At 36.8% G+C, this 23,582-nt stretch overlaps 1 protein-coding gene across 1 annotated transcript in view; it reads right to left on the reverse strand.

The window, feature by feature from the left end:
• CTTNBP2 (cortactin binding protein 2) overlaps positions 1-23,582 on the reverse strand; it is a 90,996-nt gene that overhangs the window by 59,131 nt on the left and 8,283 nt on the right. The window contains exon 2 of the mRNA XM_040596326.1: positions 19,773-19,880. Coding sequence (XP_040452260.1) covers positions 19,773-19,880 — 108 coding nt within the window. The remainder of the gene's footprint in view (positions 1-19,772; positions 19,881-23,582) is intronic.

Genomic DNA, 23,582 nt, shown 5'->3' on the forward strand with positions numbered 1-23,582 from the left:
GATAAAGCAGAAGCTTGGTAGAAGGGAATCAAAGAGTAGTTTCTCAAAACTTAGGCACTAAGTGGCAGAAAGAAAAGCTAGGCTTGGGTTGTTTATTTTTTTACACGATTCCTCCAGCCCCTAAATAATACTTATGTTCCTTTGCATGTCACTAAAGTACATCAGATGAGAGAAATAGAAATACTAGAATGAGAAAATTTTCTGTTACACCACCTTTCAGCATTGAATTTCCAGTCATAAGAGCTAGTAGCAATATCAAGATATCTGTTTTTTATGGCACTTATTATCTGGGGAATGTACAGTCTAATGTCATATGGGTAATTAATCCTCTAAAATAGGCTCTGCATAATCTGGTGGTTGTGCTAAAACAGCATTAGTACTGTCTCGTGTATTAACTTCAATTGCACAACTATATATACAGAAAATAACATTTAAAAAGTTCATCAGTGAATAATTCACTGAATGCATTTTCAAACAGAAAATTTTCAAAATCAAACAGAATATGCACCCATAGGGGTAATCAGGACTGCTGCACTGTGAAAGGTGCTATATGAATTTATAAACCCCGAGCTATATTTTTCTGTACATACCCACTTGCACAGCGGCTAGCCTTTTAATTGAAAGACTGAGATTGAAAGTACTTAAAGGTATAAAAAATGGCCATGGAAAACTATTCTTTTTGCACCCTATGCCAGCTGTACACAAAATTATGACTTAAGCTAAATCCTCCAACAGGTAACTGCTAATGAAAAGTGATAGCAAACACACACAAAGGGAAAAGATCTAAAATCGAAGAAAAAAAAACCCTTTAAATAGTTAATTAACTAAATTCACTACTGCAATAGAGTAAAAACTTAAGCTTATTTACAACAGCTTTTTAATTAAGTCCAGAAGGAACACCACATTTATACAGAGCTTTTAAATCCTTACACAGGATCTGAAACATTAAACAAGTAGACCAAAATCAGGAATTAAAAAGAATGAAAACTCCAAGGTTTTTTATGGACAGGCTGGTCTATAGCATTGTGTTGGATCAAGAGTGGACTATAAATTTATACTAAAAAAATACAATAGAACTGGAAAACATCTTCAGAGAGGAGTGAAAGAAGATCAAAAGGTACAACATGGCTTCTCTTCAAGGAAGAGCTAAGTAGAAAAAGGACTTTTCAGTGTGAAACAGACAACCAGGGAGAAACACTGGACACTGAACGCTGACAGGACAGGTAGCAATTGTCCCATGATCTAATTGAGGGAAACTGCAGTTGGACACACATTCTTCTCACTGAGAGCAGATAAGAACTGGAACGTGTTGCGCTGGGAAAACATACAACCTCTGTCACTAGGAGGTTTCCAAAACTAAACTGGATAAGGCCACAAGCAACCCAATCCATGTTTGACATTAGTCCTGCGTTACGCAGAAGATGGAACTGAACAATCTCTAAAGGTGCCTGCAAGCTAAATTACTCTATGATTAGTGATTTCTTCTAGGACAGTTAACTTTTGTCATGTAGATGCTAACCATCTTCTCAAGTAACAAATGACAGAAATGTAGTCTCAGAGGAAGGAAAAACAACCAAATACTTAATGGTGGAACAAGTCTTATGTCTTGCTTTGGATCATGAAAACAGACTTAAGACTTAGAAGACAGAACTTTTAGTCTGTGATATATATTCAAAAATAAAAAATCAGTACTGAACAATCCCAGGGCTTACACAGCTGTGTGACACAAGGTGAAGTTTTACTCTCAATTTTTCTCTCCTATGTCTGCGGCCAACAAGAATCTGGAGGATCAGGCTGTAAGATAACCTGCTTCTTACTCTCTCAGGGAGCCTGCCTCGTACCACATACAGCAAGACACCTCATTCACCCCTACACCAACTTTTTTCACACAAAGTCATACAAGTCATGTCTATGCATCTATCCAGCTCCCTCCTGGACACTTCCATCTCTCAAGCTGACCCTTTACAATCACTGACCCCATTCATTTACAGGCAGATGAGGACTGGCAGAGGCACGTGCTGGGAGAGGAACAAAACGAGCGGAGGCATGTGGATGATGGGTTGTGCAAAAAGCTGCAAATCCAGTATAAGAACTGGCCTGCAGTCACTTGTTTCTGATGTTCCACTTCAGAAGGAACAAAAAAAAAAAAAATATTTTCAGTGACCAAACAGAGGATTATGAAGTCTAATTAGATTCTTCCCCCTTGTTATTGAAACAAGAATGCAAGGGGGTAAGGAGGCCTTCACATAGTATCCAGCTGTCGACTTAAAGCTAAAAGCATTAAAACGGCAAGGAAAACCAAATACGGCCAATAGATAGTAAATAAATATAAAATAATAGTAAATAATAAGATCAATAATGAAACCTGAAAAATCACATAAAGGAAACTATAAAAGTAATATTCAGTAATAATCTACATTGATCTTAGTTGCACACATTTGCTGATACGAGTTTTCAGCTTGCATAACCAGTAACAGAATATATAAGCAACAGTATTTTTAAGGTTAACACTGCATTTTTCCCCCAACATATCTCAAGAGTTTCCTCTTCGTTTACCTGCCAAGATAAGAGTTCAGCAAGTCCAAGTCTTCAATGAAGCAAGTGATGATAAACATCAAAAATAGGACTGCATGTCCTACACTGCTGTGAAACAATAGAACTGAATTAAAGCTGCCCCAGAACCCTTAAACAAAATTTCCTTCCTTTCAGGAACGTTTGTTCCTCTGATTAATTTCCCTTTCCACATATACTGAAATCGTTTCAACAGATGTTGATAGGTTCATATTAATATTTTCTTTTGACATATGTATTAGGCACTGGTAAAACATTTTCTAAAACTAACCAGCACAGAAGAGGAGGCAGTAAAAGCTTATGTGTTATGTTAAAGACAGGGGTGAGCCCTTGACTGTAAATAAAATTGGAAGGGTAATAGATTATTGAAAAGAGGAAGGTGGCTGAAAGAGAACATGTTTATAAATCTTATTTAGTGGAATTATAGTCTCTTGAAATGATTTGCTGGAGCTATTCACTTCAGTAAAAGAGAATTATTAATGAATCTATATATCTCATTGATATAGTGTATATATATACACTATACATATATACAATATAGGATTATATATATAATTTTTATATATTATGTATTGTATGTATAACCCCCTCATCCAGATCGCTGATAGAAAGTTATATACACGCTATATATGCACACACACACACATAAATATATATATATATATGTATCATTATTGGCAATCTGGACGAGGGGACTGAGCACACCCTCAGTAAGTTTGCAGATGACACGAAGCTAGCGGGGAGTGTTGATCTCCTTGAGGGCAGGAAGGCTCTGCAGAGGGATCTGCTCAGGCTGGACCGATGGGCCAAGGCCAATTGTCGGAGGTTCAACAAGGCTCAGTGCCGGGTCCTGCACTTGGGTCACACCAGCCCCACACAACAATACAAGACCTGGGGGTGCTGGTTGACAGCCAGCTGAACATGAGCCAGCAGGGTGCCCAGGTGGCCAAGAAGGCCAGAAGGCAAAGAGCATCCTGGCTTGTATCAGAAACAGTGTGGCCAGCAGGACAAGGGAGGTGATCACCCCCCTGTACTGGGCACTGGTGATGCCGCACCTCAAACCCTGTGTTCAGCTCTGGGCCCCTCACTGCAAGAGGGAGCAGAGGGGCTGGAGCGTGTCCAGAGACAGGCAACGGGGCTGGGGAAGGGTCTGGAGCACAAGTCTTGTGAGGAGCAGCTGAGGGAACTGGGGGTGTTTAGTCTGGAGAGGACGAGGCTCAGGGGGGATCTTATCGCTCTCTACAACTACCTGACAGGAGGCTGTAGGCAGGTGGAGGTCGGTCTCTTCTCCCAAATTACAAGCGACAGGACAAGAGAAATGGCCTCAAGTTGCACCAGAGGAGGTTTAGACTGCATAGTAGGAAAAATTTCTTCACTGAAAGGGTGGTCAAGCATTGGAACAGGCTGCCCAGGGAGGTGGTGGAATCACCATCCGTGAAGGTATTTAAAAATTTGTAGATGCGGTACTCAGGGACATGGGTTAGTGATGGACTTGGCAGTGGTGGGTTAATTGTTGGACTTGATGATCTCAAAGGTCTTTTCCAACCTAAATGATTCTATGATTCTATATACTCATAATAAAAGCAGTACTTTCAGAGAGATACCTGCAAAATACAGGGGTGGGGGATATGATGTTTTACTATGATTAATTAAGAATCATATGATCAGTGACTTTAAGAGTTATTAAGAATGCGTCTTTAAAGAATGCTAGCAATTCTGTTTCACAATACTGTTTGGAGTCTTTGGTGGCAGGGTTTTTTTTAAAGCAGATGTAAATGAATGTTTTCAAAGTATCATATCGGATGTTACTTCCATATAAAACTTTACAGAACAAACTAAACATGGAAATGTAAACATCAATCACAGATGAAGAAATTGTATCCTGCAGCATGATTTCTGTCAATACACATGATACTCAATTTCTTTCTTAATTACAGTCTAATTACCTTTCTTCAGCACTGTGACAGTGCATACCTATGCAAAGTCTACAAGTGATTTAGATTTTAATGAACTCAATATTATATGAAAAACATTTGGCCAATGTATTTGAACTGTCATTTCCATGTTAAGTGTCATGTATCATAAGACAAAAATTTGTACATACACTTTAAGGATGAAAAGAATGGAAATTCTCTGAAGAAAACTGATGATCTTAACAGGCTGCTAGTTCAAAAACAGTAAAAACAGTAGAAAGAATTGAGAAATGGTAGGATGCAATCAGCAAAGGAAACAAAACCAACATACAGGTTATATAGGTCTCTCAGAGCATAATTAATTGTTTAATACTATAAAAAAATGCTCTTTACATATGACTGATCAGGATCATGAAAGAATTCAAGTCTTTTGGTAGAGCTACTAAGAAAATAAAATATACCTGTTGAGTAATTTTTAATGTAAGGCACACATACTCAGAAAAAACTTTCAAAACTATCTTGGAGCAGTCTCTCGTAACAGTCATAAGCTATATAAATAAACTCATTACAGTTGAAGTAGGCTGCATGAAAGTGGAGATAAAATCAGTTTTTCTAGAAAAGTTATCCCAAGTGTGAATCATTAAAATAAGAGTAACAAGAAAACACTGCATTATTCTTTTATACACAACAACCCATAGAACTTTTCCAAAACTTTCTAATTCACAAAGTACCCCTTTCTCTCAGAATCACATAGTTTTAAATCCCAGCTTTTTAAAAAAACACTTTTTAAGGTAAAAAGAAAGCTCTGAAATAAGACGGTATGTTGTTTTAAAAGGCTATCCTCACTAACCTCCACTTAAGAAGATATACAAAACCATCAATATAAGGCACAAAAGGTCAGATCTTACCTAGCGTTGATAAAAACAATAAACCAGATTATTTCATGCCAAGCAGCCAAATATTAAAGTAGTCTGCAAAAAGCTGTTCAGTTTCCTCTTCTCTGCACTAAAAAGCAGACTTACGAAAGCACAACATGCCTAATGACTAATTGAAATCTCTCTGTGTATAGGAGGACAAACATTTAATTAATTAACACTTAAACAGTCCTGACTTACAATATAACAGAAAGCACTGAAGAAGAATTATACAACGAAGGTAATGATCAACCCCAAACTTCCTTAGGGGTCTGACTCCAAGAGAATATCACCCAATAGTACCTGTTTACTGTTACCCTAACATTGCTAAGGAGCACAACCTCCCTCCCTTTCTCCCTGCTACCTCACAAAAACCTCCATGAAAGAGAGATACAGACAGGACAGACATACACATGCTTCCAACTTTTCATTACAAATTTTTGCCCTTAGAGTGATGAAAATCCACTATTTTGAGGATGCAGATTTAAAAATGAAAAGGCCATATAACAAAGCTAAGATCAGTTACTAACAGAGCAGTACCAACAAGAAAAAACAATACAGTCAATATAAAATATTCTTCACTTCTTACAGATGCAAGAGTTGAAACTCAGGCCTTGCACTAAGTTTCTAAATGATGGAGAAAAAGCTCAAGCCAAGTTTTTAACTAACAAGAACCATCCAGATGTTCTATATAAAAATGACATTAGACCTATTTTATGACAGCCTTCTTGTCTGATGCCTAAATATTTGAAAATTATAGGACAGTATTTTGTAAGAAAGTATCACTATTCGATGCTCTGATTATCTAACCACCCAGACTTTTATCTCTGAAAATAACACAGATTTTCATCCTGATAGTGAATCCCAAATGATAGAAGAGACTTGAGCTTTCTGGATACTTTAAGTATCCATTTGTCATCTAAAGTTTTTTGCACATTCAGATCTATAGTTCAAATTCATGCAAATCAATTCATAATTCTTTGCATGGAAATGTCAGCCATTCTTCTGAAATATTGAAGGAAATATGACTTCACCTCTGATCAAAAAAGAGCACTTTAACCTCCATGCTTAGCAATTTAAAAGTTTCTTCAGCTCAGTAAGAAAGAAAACATAACGAAGGCATAACAGAAAAACTTCAACTAAATCAATTGGTGCTTCTTTTTTAATTTACAGCATTTGGATTTTTGTGTTTTCAAGCTCTCAAAATCTCAGCTAAAATATCATCCCGTATTACTGTATGGCAATTACATGGTAACCAAACTTTAATTAGCTTAATGCAATTGTATGCAAATTATGAGTGGCAATCATCAGCTATAGTCAACATCAGTTCACAAAGGGAAAGTCCTGTTTAACTAACTTGATATTCTTCTGTGACCCACCTAGTGGAAGTAAAGGCAGTGGATGTAGTTTTTCTGGATTCCAGAAAGGCTTTTGACACTGTCCTTCATAGCATCCTTCCGGACAGGTTGTCCGGCTTTGAGATGAATGGGTTCGTAGCTCCCTGGGTGAAAGACTGGCTGAAGGGCAGAGCTCAAAGCATTGTACTGAATGGGGCCACACCTGGCTGGAGACCGGCCTCCAGCGGTGTTCCTCGGGCTCCAAGTCTAGGGCCAGTTCTGTTCAATATACCAATGATCTGGATGCATGGGGTGAATGCACCGTCAAGCAAGGCTGGTGCCGATACCAAACTAGGAGATGCTGTTGACTCTCTCGTGGGACAGGAGGCCTTGCAGAATGATCTAGATAGATTGGAGCATTAAGCAATGATTAACAGGATGAAATTTAACAAGTCAAAATGCTGGATTCTGCTCCTAGGACGGAGTAACACCAGGCAAAAATACAAACGGGGTCAGGAGCGGCTGGAGAAGAGCCCCGCAGAAGGGAAGCTGGGGGTGCTGGTGGGGAGCAGGCTCAGCACGAGTCAGCTGTGTGCCCTGGAGCCAAGAGACAACCCGCACCCTGGGGTGCCCCAAGCACGGCGTAACCAGCCGCTCGCAAGAGGCGATTATCCCCTGCATTCAGCACCGGTGCGGCCTCACCGGGAGCACTGTGTGCGCTGCTGGGCCCCACAGCTCAGGAAGGACGTGAAGGTCCTTGAATGGGTCCAGAGGAGGCCAGCACAGCTGGTGAAAGGGCTGGGAGGAATGTCCTGTGAGGAGCAGCTCAGGACGTTGGGCCTGTCTAGTTTGGGGGAAAGGAGGCGGAGGGGTGACCTCATTGCTCCCTGCAGCTTCCTGAGGAGGGGGAGTGGAGAGGGAGATGCTGAGCTCTTCTGCCTGTATCCAGCGATAGGGCATGTGGAAATGGCTCAAAGCTGCACCAGGGTAGGCTCAGGCTGGACACGAGGAAGCATTTCTTTAGCGAGGGGGTGGTCAGTCAAGCACTGGAACAGGATTCCCAGAGAGACAATTGATGTCCCAAGCTTGTCAGTGATTAAGAGGCATTTGGACAATGTCCTTAATAACATGCTCTAACTTGGCCAGCCCTGAATGGATCAGTGAGTTGGACTAGACGATCATCGTAGGTCCCTTCCAACTGAAATAGTCATTCTATTAACAATATAGATTAATTTGAGGTATAGTAAGTGAATTCAGTATTTTCTAATTATTTCTGGTATTCACTGAAGATAAATTGTGAGAGTGATATGTATTACCTACAAGAACAATTTTATTCTTGATACTACAACTACTGAAGAAGCTGAACGAACAAATGAATTTAACTAAATAAATTTGATTTCTAGAATGGAACATTTTAAAGTAAACAGAATAGTGATCTGCATTGTATATCTTGGCTTTTATGCCCTTTAATACAACTGTAAAGCAATTTTCCAGCTAGTACTCTCTTTATAGATACCATTACTTAAAAGTTACCAGTTTTAAAATTCCCATCTAACAGCTTATATTTCCACAATATCTAGCTAAAATTTTATTCTGCTATTTCAGAGAGAACTCACTATAATCACTGGTGCTCTATATTCTCAAACTTTCTATTTACTTGTACAAATGGAATGCTGGCTTTTATAGGAGACCTAGTGCTAAGTACTTTTAGTACACTGCCAGACATTCCAAGACACATGCCTCTCTCTGGAAGAGCTGCAGGTGGAAAGACCTATTCATCAGTCAGAACAGCATCAAAACTGAGCGGGAGAGAGAAAAGCACAGGAACACATACATCCAAGCATAACAAAAGTAATTGCTGCTATGTGAGTATTTTCACAAGTGTTGATTTTCTAAAGGACCCCAATCAAATCTCTTATCTTATTCATAATTAGTTCTTATAAATTACTATCATAATTTATTTGGAAGAACAGAGAATAAACCTTTTACAGTTTTTCTTCAGCAAGATGAAGACACACAAACAAAAGGAAGAAGTGTTGTTACTGGTTGCATTTTAATGTTACCATCAACAAAATTAACTGTACCACTTATTGGCATAGAGAAAATATCCTGTGTATGTTCCCCTAACTAAAAATGGAAAATTTCAGTTAACATAATAATACAGATAGGATGACCCAGTTGCATTTCTCATTGTCAGCAACATGAGTAATGATGGCAAACAGATAAAGCATTTTAAATAAGTCACTCTAACAATGAAGTCACAGCTGTATTATTCATAAAGATCACAGAAACTGAGAAACAGTTACATCAACGTGATGTTGGAATTTTTTATTGTTTTTACAAATAGTGTGTGCATCTCTACTCACTAGTTTATGTTGGATTATGCAGAAAGATCAAACAAGGGTAGGAGGAATCAAGTGGAAAAGGCAATTATCCAAATAATAAACCAGCAGAATATTTTCAGCTAGATCAGTAATTACATGCCTCGCAACAATAAAGATATTCAGATCTTATGTGAAAAACAAAGAGAGACTATTATCAGTTTAACAGTCACTGCTCTAAAATGACAGAGTGAAAAGGATGTTTGCAATGCAAGGCCGTAGAGTTTTCATAATAGAAAACTAGTCTCCTAGTTTCATACTTACAGTCCCCAATTTTATGAGAGCTTGGAATAAGGTTATTTACCTGCATAGTGAAGCTTAAGCTTAGTAAAACATCACATATACAGGAGTGTTTTAATACAGTTTACCAAAAATTTTGCTTTGCTCGGTGTTTATTATCTCCCTTTGGCACATAGCAAATAACTACCACAAGAAGTGATGTAATGCAACTGAAAACTTGTTTTGTCAGTGGCTTCTAGAAGAGGCCTTTATGTGTCAAATACCAGGATCCCTCAGATCAACAAAGTTAATCAGTTCAGTGACTGCTGCTGCTACATCTCCAGCATCTATTGGAAAAGGTGAGACTCTGTTCCATTCATAATAAAGTGCAAGAAATAAAAGATGCTACTTGAAGGAAAGTCTAAATACAGTTCATGTGATACCTTCCATCATGCAAAGAAAATTATTTTTTGTTAGTTATCCACACTTACAGAACTATTACTACAAAAACCACTGAACATAAGGAAAGTAAATACTTTCACAGATACCTGAAATGATCCTTTATATAAGATGCTATATAGAAAGCCAACCCACCAATACTATAAAGAGTATTTCCAAATTTTTGCAACATGGATGCTGGTAATATTAAGGATAAAGGCATAAGGCTGTCCTTCAATTAACACTGGACTTCAGGAAATGTTGTGAAGTCTATGCTGTCTTCAGCAGCCTTGGTCATTTTGTTGTCATACAACAAAAGCTATTTTCTTACATTCTAACCAGTCACGCGATTCTCAAAAACTGAGGTCCACACAGGTATTTCAGGTATTTACTGGAACAGTGTTAGGTTCTTGAATTGTTTGGCGATAAAGCAGTGTATCAAAACATGTCAAGTAATTTTATAAAAACTAAATTTAGCTGACATAATATAAACTAAAAAAAAAATAAATTACAATACATTAAAATACATAAACCATGGGGGGGGGGGGCGATCAAAATTTGAACATTCTTTAAGGTCATGTCTAACAAAACTTTTTCAATTTGGTGAACAAAAAGCATGTTGCATTACTTTACGAAATTAAATAAAATGCAGATAAAGAAATCAGTCCAAACTATGCACAGAAAAATCATTTACTCTAACCTGTCTGAGGTTTCTTCATATTTCATAGTTTCCTTGTAATTGATTTAAAATGGTTTGTGATAGTGAAATAATACTCTGTCAGCCATATTCACGAAATTACAATAAACTAATGTTAAGAAAGTAAAAGCTTTAATCATAACCAGAATCATTGGACAGGTAAAACCAAACTATTGTTAAGAGCAAAGAAAATGCATATGCACTATAATTGAAGTCAATAAATCAAAAGTAGCAATCAGATGAGCAAGGACATAAACTGCAGATCATTACCTCCCAAAAATTTAGTAAAAGTTAATTTTTTGCAAAGAAATTGCAACATGCAAAAATGACAATGCAAACAAAGCATTATCTGACTTCTATTTCATGGTTCACTTCTGCCACCAAGGCCAACAACTGCCATCATACTGTCTACAACAATAACCTTCTGTTACTACAGTTTAACATCTTCTGCTCCTCCTTCTACCTAATCACCATTTCCAAAGCCACCTGCTACAAAATAGGCTGTCTTACTGGCTGCCAAAAACCTCTAAAGCTGCCTTCTGTGTGCTCTTAGCTCCATTCTTTGGCACGAGCGTGCCATGGGATTCATACATATAGGAGAAGTTCAGATTTGCATTTTAAATTCACAACAGCTAAACAGAATGACTACAGGTAAGGGTCTTCATAGTTTATAGGTGGTGTAGCTTCCTTTGACAGATTACTCTTAATATACATGTAATTTTTTTACCTATCAGTCAATGTGATAACTAAACTATATGGATGTGTTCCCTTTTTCCTGATGGCTACCAGGTTTCTTCCCCTCTAACTCCAAAGTTCATCCTAGAAGTACTGTCTTATAGTACAAGCTGACTTTGTTACTAAAACAAGTTTGTAGAGCAACAAACTCTGCAGTCTTGTTGACTTTGTGTAGTAGTTCAGGATAAAAAATTTATCCATATACAACTGATAATTGTTGTGTGGGTAATATTTTGTTTTAATGTATTACTTACAGAGTACACGCAAAACAAAGTATCATCCCATCAAAAGATGCAGAAGACAATAAAAAACATTAAAAGGACACTAAAATTCAAACTATCTAAATGAAATTTTCATAACTAAAATTTCAACCTATGGTAGGCAAAAGCGTGCCTTGGCCAGGTGAAGGAATCTCCTTTGCTAGACAGAACTCACTGGGAAGCAGACAAGTCAAATTAGGCAAGTATAGCTTGCAAGTATCTGCAGCTCTCCTTCCAAATATTTTATTTAATATTTACCCCGTTCCCCACCCCACCCCAGGGAACAGCTAATTCATTACTGAAAATGCAGAACCAGGCCTGAAGGGCTCCACATTTTGCAGAGTTATTCCAGTATCGCTCTCTGTTACCCACCAAAAACCTAACATTGTTACATAGTATGCTGTTATGACAAACTATGATACACTCAGGGTTTTTTTAATATTGCTTGATCTTCACACACATTTCAAAAATTGCAAAATTAGTACAGAAATATATATACATGACTTATCAAAATAGTTCATGTTTTCAATGAGATCAAAATAAAACTATACTGTTCACTGCTTAATCATTGTTGGCTGAAATGGAAAGTTAAGTTTACTAATAATAGCCTTCCACAATGCACAGCTCAGGGCTTGAAATCAAACTAGCTTGAGCAGAAAATGCATTCTGCCCTTTGGGGAGAAAGAGTCATTTTACAATGACCCATCTGGCAATTTCACAAGCAAGGTCCATCTCTCTTCAATTCAAGAATGACTGCAACTGTAGAAAGCACTGGGGAATTTCTGGTTTTAAAAAGTGAACTGGGGATATAAAGTTAATTTTTAAGAAAATCTAGACCAAAACAACTCAGATTTCCTACTGTATTTACACAAACAACCCTGGAAAATGGCATTTATAGGTATACATGATTATGTCAACATTAGCAGGTAGTGTAGCACAACAGAAACAAGTATGTAGAGCAACAAACTTTGTAGTCTTGTCGACTTTGTGTAGTAGCTGAGGATAAAAACTTGTATATATCCATATACAACTGACAATTCTGGTGTTGGTAATAATTCTGTTTTAACGTGTAACTTATCGATACTGGGGATGTGCCTATAGTCCTACCATTTTGAAGGAGATGTTAGGACTAGCTCTGCTCTCCGTTCAGTTTACACTGCCTGACAGTAGTCTGTGAGGCAAATCAAAGTGAGGTGGAGACCATGGGGAGAATTTCTTCAGAACTGCGCTCTTGGTCTGAATGCTACGGTAGTTCACCCAAGCAGTTCATTCACACACACATATACTTCCAGAAAAAACGGAGCAGAGTTGTGAAGTAATGTTGGATTATACCACTATAACCTTGGAAATTGAGTGTCTTTTCATTGCAGTTAGTTATTTAAGAAATTTCTGAAACCACCCCATCATTTCAAAGCAAATGATCCTCCTAAAAAGTATTAAAACTTTTTTTTTTTTTTAAACTTGCTTTAAAATACTGAATTGCTCATGGAATTGAATACTGATAACCTAGTAGTTCTAAAATGATTAATGAGAGTTGGAACCAGAAAACTGGTATTCAACATACTATGCATTATCAAATTTAAAGACATGTTGCAGATTCTACACAGTAATTACTATACTTTCTAAAGGCTGTTTAACCTTATTTTAAAATCTTGTCTTTTTAAACTGGAAGCTTTATAAGGTAAAGCTAATAGAATGGGTTATGTTATGAAACTTAAATGTATCTATGAGGTATTATTACATGATACATTAATTTCTGTCTTTTGATCTACTTATTTCATTACATTAATATCCACACTTCATCACAAAACTCAACCACGGCTCTTCAAGAACTCACATGACTTGCTAGGGGCAGTCAGAAATCACCTTATATGGCTTTGCTACTCAGACATAATATAAAGAGTGTGAGTCATTTCCAGCTGTATTGATTAGCCTGCAGGCCTGTCAAAATGCTTACATTCAGGGAGATATACTGTACTCACAATGCAGACAGAACTAACTCCCACAGCAGAGATTATTTTTTTTTTCTCCCTCATATTTTTGTAAACTTACATAGTCTAACTTAAATTCTCTGAGCAGTACAATAACAGTCTGATTTTCCCTAACTCTGTGTTCTAGAGTTCATATACATTGCTCAATAAATGACACCACAAATCCCTGCCCTTCTTCAACTAAGGCCCTAACAACAGTATGACTTTTCTTACCCAGCTGCCTTGTTTTATGACTACCGATTTCTGAAATGCTTAGCATTTCTTTCAGATTTTGTGGAAACTGGCTAAAAGATTCAACAGACATTAGTACAAACACATACAGAGAAGATCAAGTTTCCTGCCGGAGGAAGTTGCAGCCACATTTTAATGCAGTAGGGCTTTACAACACTGAAGAAACACCTACAACCAAATTCACCTTGCCATTCTTATACCATCCTCCTGACTCCGCCATCACAACACAGAACCTATTGATGTGGAGCTCACTTAAGCTTGGAGAAAAGACATTGCTCCACAGCAATGTCATTGACAGCGTAGTCAATTTCAACTAAACAAAAATGTATCTGTTGTTGGTACTGACAATTCTTTTAGCCATTTTTGTTTATTTCATTGGAGATTTTTCCCAACAATCCAAAGATGTTGTTCTAAGTCTATAGTGTGGTATATTAATGAATCTAGTATGGTAAGAATTTGCATTTTTTGTTCACATTAATTAATGCACACCAAAGAAGCAAGTATAATATTAATTTTAATTTTACCATTGACCACCTAATGAAATTTACATAGGTAATTACAATTATTTTTAAAATAAACAAAAATCCCAACTAAATTGGTCTTTACAATTTTAGATGAAAAATAACCTACTAATGATTTAAATTTATGAAAGAGTCACCGCTAAAAGCAGCGTTTAGTGTTTGTAATTCCATGCTTGACAACTAACGCTAGCACTTCAATTCATCACATGAGGGTCAACGCACTTTAAAAAAATCCTCTAGAAAGTAGGCAGATATAGCAACCACTTTACAGCTAGGAGAGAAAAAAAACAACAAAAAACCAAAAACCCCACAATGAAATAAATGCTGTATTGAAATCACAGTTGTGGGAGGCCAGACCTGTGCTTTGATTATGTGGACACATTACCTCCACATTAGGCATATATTATCCCCTTATTATAGGCAGACAGTTCATTTGGATAATTGAGACAGATGGAAGCAGCAGCTATAGTTAAGTCTCCCTCTTTTTTTAACTATATGCATTCCCAAAAGCAATTAGACAGCATGTTATTTCTCATTAACGAAATAACTTTAATGATTTAATGTTAATCTGAATTTCATTTTAATTGCAGTGCGACCCTAATTATGGAGCTACTAAAATAAAGACGTTCCAGACTGAAAAAGAACCATCTCAATTCATTTGGTGTAGTAGTTCTACAAAATCAGAGTGCTAATAAGAAAGGATTTACACAAAGATCATCTCTGAGGTGAACCCTGGTGCTGTTCTCCAGCAAATTAACTGTTCACTTTGAGAACAGATCTGGAAATCTGACCCTCAGCATGACAAAGTTCTGCTCTTCCAAGACTGTTGATCCTCATAGGGCTGAACTTGTCCAGCAATTTAAATTGCTGTGGTTGATAATTACTGTAACTTTTTCAAATCTGAATTTCTCCAACTTCCAAATTCCAGACATCCAATATTCCCGCAAAAAAGAAATAGTCTTCAGACAGAGATTTGTTAGCAAAATACTGAGAGTTCAGTATTGTACAAATCAGAGTATACTATAAAAAATTTATACATGCTAAGGGCAAAAAACCCCCTTAGCTTTCTCTGTTTATATCAAAGTACCAAACTACTTTTACAGCAATAGTAGGAGACATCGATCCAGTTAGATAAAGTTTCAATTGCTGAAGCAGGAAACAACAGCCCTTTTTTAGAAATAGGGATGCTGCGCGTCCTCGTGTATCTGCACTTGTGCATATTATAAAGGAACAACAATGTACTGTAAAAACGTGGAAGTACACAGATGTCATCTGCATACTTCTTACAAACACATTTTGGATTTGAAGTTTTGTTTTTATTGCAAAAGCAGAATTCAAGGTATAAAAACTTTATATAAATACAATGGAAACTCTACAATACATTATGCACAAAGATGCAAGAAAAAGAATTGTTGTATGTGACACCTTGGGTTTGGTTCTCTCTGATTTGTTATGTGGCAAAAAATCATGTGCCTTAGTGAAAATCTATTACACCAACACCATTAATTTACTAAGTAAACTTATCTTCTCCCCTAGTCCCACTCCCTGGGATGACTAGTTAATTTCACAAGATTTCTTGCTATAATCCCAAACTACTGGCCTGGCTTTTCTCAATTTTTTTTTTAAAACAAACAAACAAACAAACAAAAAAACCACCACAGAACAGACAGAATAAATACTCTGCACTAGAACAACACCCAGTGAACAGACTTAAAATTCCCTAGCTCAATCTTTTCCAAGCAGAGTAACAAACTCTTCTTTTTTGAAACTAAGCTTTACGTAAGCAGAAAAAGTTACACAGCATCTTAAAAGTGTTAAATGAGGAGTTAGCAGCCATCTTCTCTGATGGCTGCTAGCACTAAGAGAAATTAAACCCGAAGTCATAAATTACAAATTCATTTTATGATACAATGAATACATTGTAAATAAACAGCCAGAAGACAAGCACCTGAGACAATACAATTCTGAAATCCAAGGGCATTGTCTCCCTGTCAGAAAAACAGTATTGCAGCAGTACTAACTGATATAGGGTATAATTTTTGAGTTTCATTTCTTTCACCGACACTTCAAACTGTGCATAATTTTATAGCTATTTTTTAAATGAGAACAAAAAAACCACCACACCCCAGGAGTCACAAAACCACAACACAGTCAGAAGATCATTATTTTAAGTTTCTATGAGCTATTAAGCAGTAATTTGTGTAGGACTGAGGCTCAAACCACAACAACAAAGATGTCATAAGTGTTTTCTGCTTAATCCATCAGAACCCACACAGGTAAATCAAACTTTTACGATATTATCACGAAGCATTAAAATGTAATCCTGAAAAGCAAATTTCTAAAATAAACAAAAATATTTATTTTAAAGCATGATTTAAAAAGTGATTTAACTGCGAAGTCCATCATACATATACATGATAAACATGGCATAGGAGAAAAAAAAAACAAAACAAACCAAAACCAGTAAGGCAGAAGTTCCAATTCCGTATCTTATTCAAAAATACTGTTCCTGCTCCCTAGTTCTTGCCACTGAGCTCTCTGTCAGAATTTTCTCTTCCATTCCACCAGGGAATACTGTGGATAAGGTGTGGATTGTGATGGTATGACATGTGTACCAACAGAAAAGAAGATTTGGCATTATGAGATATCATGGTCCTATAAGAGTCAGCCTGAAAAGAAATCCTACCTAATTATGTTGAAGGTAGGTGTGATTTCTTTACATCACTGGCTTTACAGACAGGGAAAAACCAGTTCTGTCTCAGATCTTCAGTAAAGCACATGATGTGGCTTCACACAAAATTCGTAAAGTGGGAAACAAGAGGAGTGCGTAAGAATTTGCACAATGGGAAAAGGACAAACTAACAGATGCATCAAAAAGGTCTTGTTAAAACAAGAAACTTCATGCTACATGCAGATTGAGTAGTGCCATGTGAGTCAGTCTTCAATTATATTCAGCATTATCAGTTCTTTTGTGATCAGTCAAGACTGATTCACGCCAGAACTTCCCAGAAGTATTTCCAATAGATACATAAGTACTGTTTACTGTACAAATTTTACAAATGCTCAGTAAAACCCTGCAAAAAGAGTACAGATAAGGGCACATACATTTATTATAGGTGTAGTTTAACTTCAATGATTATAGAGAAAAATCTGAGATGACAGCTGCAAGAATGAACAGTCACTTTCTAAGACAAGATTAAAAGATCTAGTTCTATAGTCTTACAAAAAGACCAAGAACATGTAAAATGGCTTAACAAATGTATATACCACAGTGACTGAAAACTGACAGAAAGATCACTTGAGAGGAAAAGACAACACACATATTATCTAGTATAGGGCTGGAAATTATCAGGCTTTGATCAGTCAGAGAAATTAGGTTTTGAAACAGCTCTGCAGTACTAGTAGGATTAAAAGAAACAAACAAACAAACCTGCCCAAACACACACAAATTTTCCTAATTTTGAAACAGCTTGATCAGCTTTTGAAACAGTAACATAAGTCTTTTCCCTTATACGAAAGCCATTTCCTTCTTGCTTTAAGGATACATGAAGTATATATGCCAATTTGTTGAAACAAATCTAAATATCAAATTTCCAATGGAATTCTCTTGTTAATATTTGGCTATCTAGGAGCTTATTTTGCATGTTGCTTGGAGACTCTAGCTGTTAATACTGCTGACTTGTGGCTTCCCAAGTAAGAAGCCAGATTATCCGAAAGTATATTCCAAGGTATCAGGCTACAGTTCTTCAGTAAGTATAACTTCCAAGTTGTCCAGTACTAGCATAGCTAACCAGGCAAACTGCCTGGAAGATTTGAGTTACATATGGATTTTGTTTAGAGGCTTTTACTACAAAATACAGGAACTGGAAATTGAGATGCAGGAGAAGAAAAAACCAAAAACCCAAACCAAACACAATTTTCAACTTTGATATACCTTATGTGAAATTGAGTTATTTTTATATTGATCTATATTAGTCATCAAAAACCACTGGGTACATACTACCCATTTCAGCAGGTGCATGGGAATCTGACACAGACCTTTTCTCTCCTGGGACTGCACTATCCTGAATGTTTAAGTGTACTATTATTAAATTTGTACTGTATTTTTTTTTTTTTTTTTAATTTTGGTCAATTTCAATACATCCATCATTTGGTATGTAGTGTAGTAGCTTGTTCATGAATAGGCATTAGAGAAAATTGTCAGAGTATTCTATTTGCATTCCTCCAGAGTTAGAAGAGTCAAAAAAAAAGAGATTCTGGATCTGGTGTGCACATTGTTTCCCTTTTTACAAAACCTTAACTGGCAGTCAGGGGAAATAAAAAGGCATAGTCCAAGCAAATGAGATGTGAAATTATAAAACAGCTAGATGAAAAGGCAGTACATTTCAACACATGCATATACCTGAAGGCCAACCACCAAATATCTTCAAAGTGCAGTAATCCCCCAGAAACGCATTGCTTCCAGTGTCTTATTGTCATTACAAAATGAAAATAGGATTTTAAAAAGAGGTTTATACCTGTAAAGTCTTTTAGTTATTAATGCAGGTACATCAATGACAACTACTTTAAAGCTCCATTGGCACCAAGTGATCTGAAGACATCACAAAACAAATCAAAACTGAATAAAAAAATGCATTTACAATTGTTACTGTGACATTACAAGTGGAAAATGTTCCCACACTACTTGATAATCATTACACATACTACTAAAAACTAGTATTAGATATACTTTATTTTACTGAGGTTTTGCTTTAAGAGACCTTAAAGGGCATGATTTCCCTCTATTCAACTGTGAAGCTATAAATATTTTCAAACCATGTAAGGTTTCCCCCCCCCCCCCCAACCCTGCAGTCTGTTTGGCATCTCTGTTAAAAATTGATCTGGAACAGAATAAAATTTAAGTCATAAAAATTTATCATTTTTTTATTAAAATACAGTTTTGTTTGTACATTTCCAGTCAACTAAGCTGCCTTTCAGACTACAACCTTCAGAAAACCAACCTTCAAATGTGCCTAGCACAGCAAAAATCTAATCAAGTACTTGTCAGTGCTGTTCAGAGTGCATACTCAATATTTCACCGTTTAAATAAATAAAAAAAGGGAAAACAAAAACCACCACAAAAACTTTTTCCTAAGTGCATTTGACCATCCAATTTTGTCCTTCATTCCATCTCACAGAAAATTAATGCACTGAATAGACTAGACGCACAAATACATAGACCATTAGAACAAATGGTGAATGGACTGAATTTTCCTTTGAAGTTACTCCTCCCTTTCACAAATAGCAGGCTCTACAATATGAAAGAATTTAAAGAGGAAGTAATTTTACAGTTTTCGCACTTATTTCTCTGAAATTTTGCTGGGTTTTTATACCAAAATTACATAGAATTACTGAATAGCAACAATTAAACAAAAACATATTTTATGATTTTGAGATTTAGTCAACCTAAAACTTTAAAAGTCACAATTTACTCTTCCACTAATAATATTCTACACACAGCATAAAGGAAGTGGCAAAAGAGAATTAAAAAAACCAAAGCAAACCACAACAACCCAGGAACTCACCCGCAAGGCTTCAATTACAAGGTCTCGTGCTTCTAGTTCTCCTTCCATTATACTCAAAAGCATTCGCAGTTCTGGCTTGCTCAAATTATCCACATCAAACTCTCTCTTCTGTAAGAAACAAAACACTGATGAACACACTGACTGACTGCACCAGTTACTGTAAATCTGAAACATAAACATATCAGCATCCTAATTGTGGGTTCCTCAAACATCTGTAACTGTCAAAAGTTGAGGTGGCTTTATTTGTAGCATATAAAGTCAAAATTAATAGCAAATACTCTGATTCTTTTTATTTATAGTGAGGGAATTAAAAGCCCTCTAGTATGAGTATGACACTGTTCCAAATCCTACACTGTTACAAGGAATTAATTCGGCAAAGTCTTGTAAACGGTAAGGGTGAAATGGTAAAGAAAATAACTTGGTGACTAACAGCAGCCTCAAGAGACCAAAACAATTCAGCAGACCTGAAATAGCACATCAGCGATGCAGGCAAGAGAAGATGAAAGAACCTAAACCATAGCATACCTAATCCAGTGTAACCTGTGCCTCACTTGCAAACAACTACCAAGTCATCCCAGTATACCAAGCTGAATGTGAATTTCTGAAGCACAACTCATGAAAAGACATAAAATCTTATCTGTATGCTTTATTTGCCGTCCCATTTGTTTGGCCGAAGGGTACGGTTCAGGTTAAGAGGCACTGACAAACAACAGTTCATAGCAACAATATCTTCTCATGCCACACTTACCAAGGTCAGTGTAAGTCTGACTTACACGCCTAGGAAGACAGGAGAACAAGTTTATACTGACAAATAAGATCACTGCACATATGCATAAACATGGTTTGCTGTGAATATCAGCATGGCTTCTGTAAAACCAAATCCTCCCCACAAACTGCCACGGTTCTGTAACAACGCCAACAGACACATGGGTAAAGAGGATCCACTAGACACTAATATACTTAGATTTTCCAGAAGTTTTGGACAAGGTTCTGTATCAAGCATTATTACAGAAACTCCTATCCAACAGTATTGGATGACACTTCATGGATAGGAAGCAAACACTGTGGGTAACAATTGCTTTTCAAGATGGAGACAGGTTAGCAGTGGGACAATTCTGGGACCGGCTTTATTCAACTTCTTCATCAATAACCTGGAAAAAGGACACAGAAGTGGCAGGGACATCTACCTCATGTGGGTGTTGGTACATAATTCCTCACTGACAAGGTTCATTTCCTCATTTTGCCACTATATAAACCCCTGGTAAACCCGCATCTCAAGTACTGCATTAAGTCCTCATCTAAAAGTATAGAATTGGCCAAATAAAAGGATGAACAGAGGAGTAACTACTATATAAGGAAAGACTACAAGGCTAGAAGTCTTGATTTTGGAGGTGGGGCAGCGGGAATGTTATTAATATTTACAAAATCACAAAGGTAGTAGATAAGATTAATATGATTCTCTTGTTCACCAATATCCACAATGGTAACACAAGCAGACAGTGAAACTAGAAGGGGATAATTTTAACGGAGAGAAAAATATGTATCTTCTATGTGCAAGATTCAGCTGACCAGCTTGATTTCCAATACGCTTAAGAGAAATACTAGAGTCCTTGCTATGATGTAGATGTGTCCATCCTAGTAAAGCTCTGAGATGCAGACGCTCATCTATCTTCAGTATGAAGTAATCAGTTGCCAAATTATCTGAACTGTGTATCTGGATATACTGTCTGTTTTCCCTGAAGGTTGTAAAAATCTAAGAGTTCAGCTACCCAGGAGCTTAACTTCCATCACAGGAAAATCCAAGAAAAAATAAAGCAAGTACCACTTTTGTTTTCTCAAGGCAAGAAGAGGGCTAAACAGTTGTTCTTCCCTCAGGCTAGAAGACCATAGATCAAAACTACCCAAAAGCTGTAACTGTATTATATTTACTCTGTGTTCTGTTTCTTCTTCGCAATTAAAACACACAAGGGTGCACAAATGGCTAGTGAGAACTGTATGCCAGAACTGTAGCTATTTGCAGTCAACGTGCATTGGATTGAGTTTCTTCGTTAATGTGTACAATATGGATCAACAAGAGGAGCAATAATTTCTACTAAGTCTAACTGTTCCACGGACAGGGCTATCCACTCTAACTAGTATTTCTAGACTGAACAACAGTTATCCTCTATTTTTGCTGCCTGTGTCAGCTGTTTCTGTAGTCCAAAAGAGACTTCTTACCCTCCATGCCAATGGATCAAGAAAAGCAAGATTCTCTGAAGGCTTTTCCCCAAATTATGCTGCAGCAGCCTCTCACAGCACTCTTCACAATTCTAAACAGTGCTCACCAGTCTACAGACACATATAAAGTTACTAAATGTATACAGTTCCTCATGTAAATTAATATCTGTAGAATAATTTTACCTTATAGGTTGCAGCAGATTTCACTCTCGGCACTTCTAACTACTAAATTCAATTCAGATAGCAGGATCCACTTACCCACCCTCCCTCTTCTATGAATCACTTTATACTACTTAATAGCTCAAGGACAGCAATGGATTTATTCCTATAACTTCCTTTGTAACAGAGAAAAACTGTCTCCATTTTTCAGATGTAAAACTGATGCAGAGGTGTTTTTTTTCCAAACAACACAGAAAGCAAGTATTCAGCAGTAACAGTCTTTTAAGTCTCTATTCGGTGGTTTGACCATTATATATATATATATATATAACCATAACATTATCTCCCCTTTCTAAAATATTTTTACATCTGACAGAAAAGGCACCCAAGGTTCCTGATAGAGGGACAAAGTTAAGAGTGGCAGTGTACTTCTGTGGATGCAAGAAATGTGATCCTACTCTTTTCTCCAAGTCAGTAAATTCAGCTTATCAGGAGGTATAACAAAGGGCAGCTCTCTGTCAAAAGACTGACTGAACATGACAGGTGAAACTTTACATTTCCGCAGTCTTCCACAAGTCATAAATGAAAACATTCTTTTACATTCTTTACAAACCAGAGGCATTCTTCAACATATGTGATGCAGTGATGAGCTTTTCTAACTAAGCATCTGATCAAGCAATTAAAGTTAATTTTGCTCAAGTACACACCCTGAACTAGAACATATGAAGACAGCAACAAAAATTACTCAAAAGTGCGCTCTGTTAATTTATAGATATAAATACACAAAAACGTTAATAGAAAGACATACCAACAAGATATGTAACTTAGTTGTTGCATTTTTAATTTTAAAAGCTTAAAATAAGAACTAGCAAAACCACTTCATATATGAACAGTTCTGGCATATCAGACTAAAAAGCCACTGAGCTGAGCATCCTGTCTCCAAAAGCAGCAATAATGGGTGCCTCAAAACCAGTACCAGAGCAAGATAAGCACATAATGATACTTCCCAGAAATACTCCCCCAGCTTCCAGCAATTTTCAGCTTATGCACCTTCTGAGCCAGAAATTGTGATCTGGCACGTAGTAGCCTTTGGCTAATGTACCTGTTGTGAATTTGCCCCATTGCTTTTTGAATCTCTATGTAATTTTAGCATCCACAACATTCTACAGCACAACTACATATTCTATGAAGAACCACCACCTTTGCAGTCAGTCTGCCATCAGCCACTTTTGCTTGATGCCTTCTAATTTATTAAGCACAGAAGACATGATCTATTATTACCCACACTCTCCATGCTACACAATTTCAGACAAGTCCTCACATACATAGAAAGAACAAACTGATGTCCAAAATCAACCAGAAAAGACACACAAACAGAAAAAGGTAAATAAAGAATTTAAGAGCTTTCCAGGATGGAAGAAAAGGTCAACATTT

The sequence above is a fragment of the Falco naumanni genome, chromosome 5, assembly GCF_017639655.2.
Source record: "Falco naumanni isolate bFalNau1 chromosome 5, bFalNau1.pat, whole genome shotgun sequence".
NCBI classification, from domain to species: Eukaryota; Metazoa; Chordata; class Aves; order Falconiformes; family Falconidae; genus Falco; species Falco naumanni.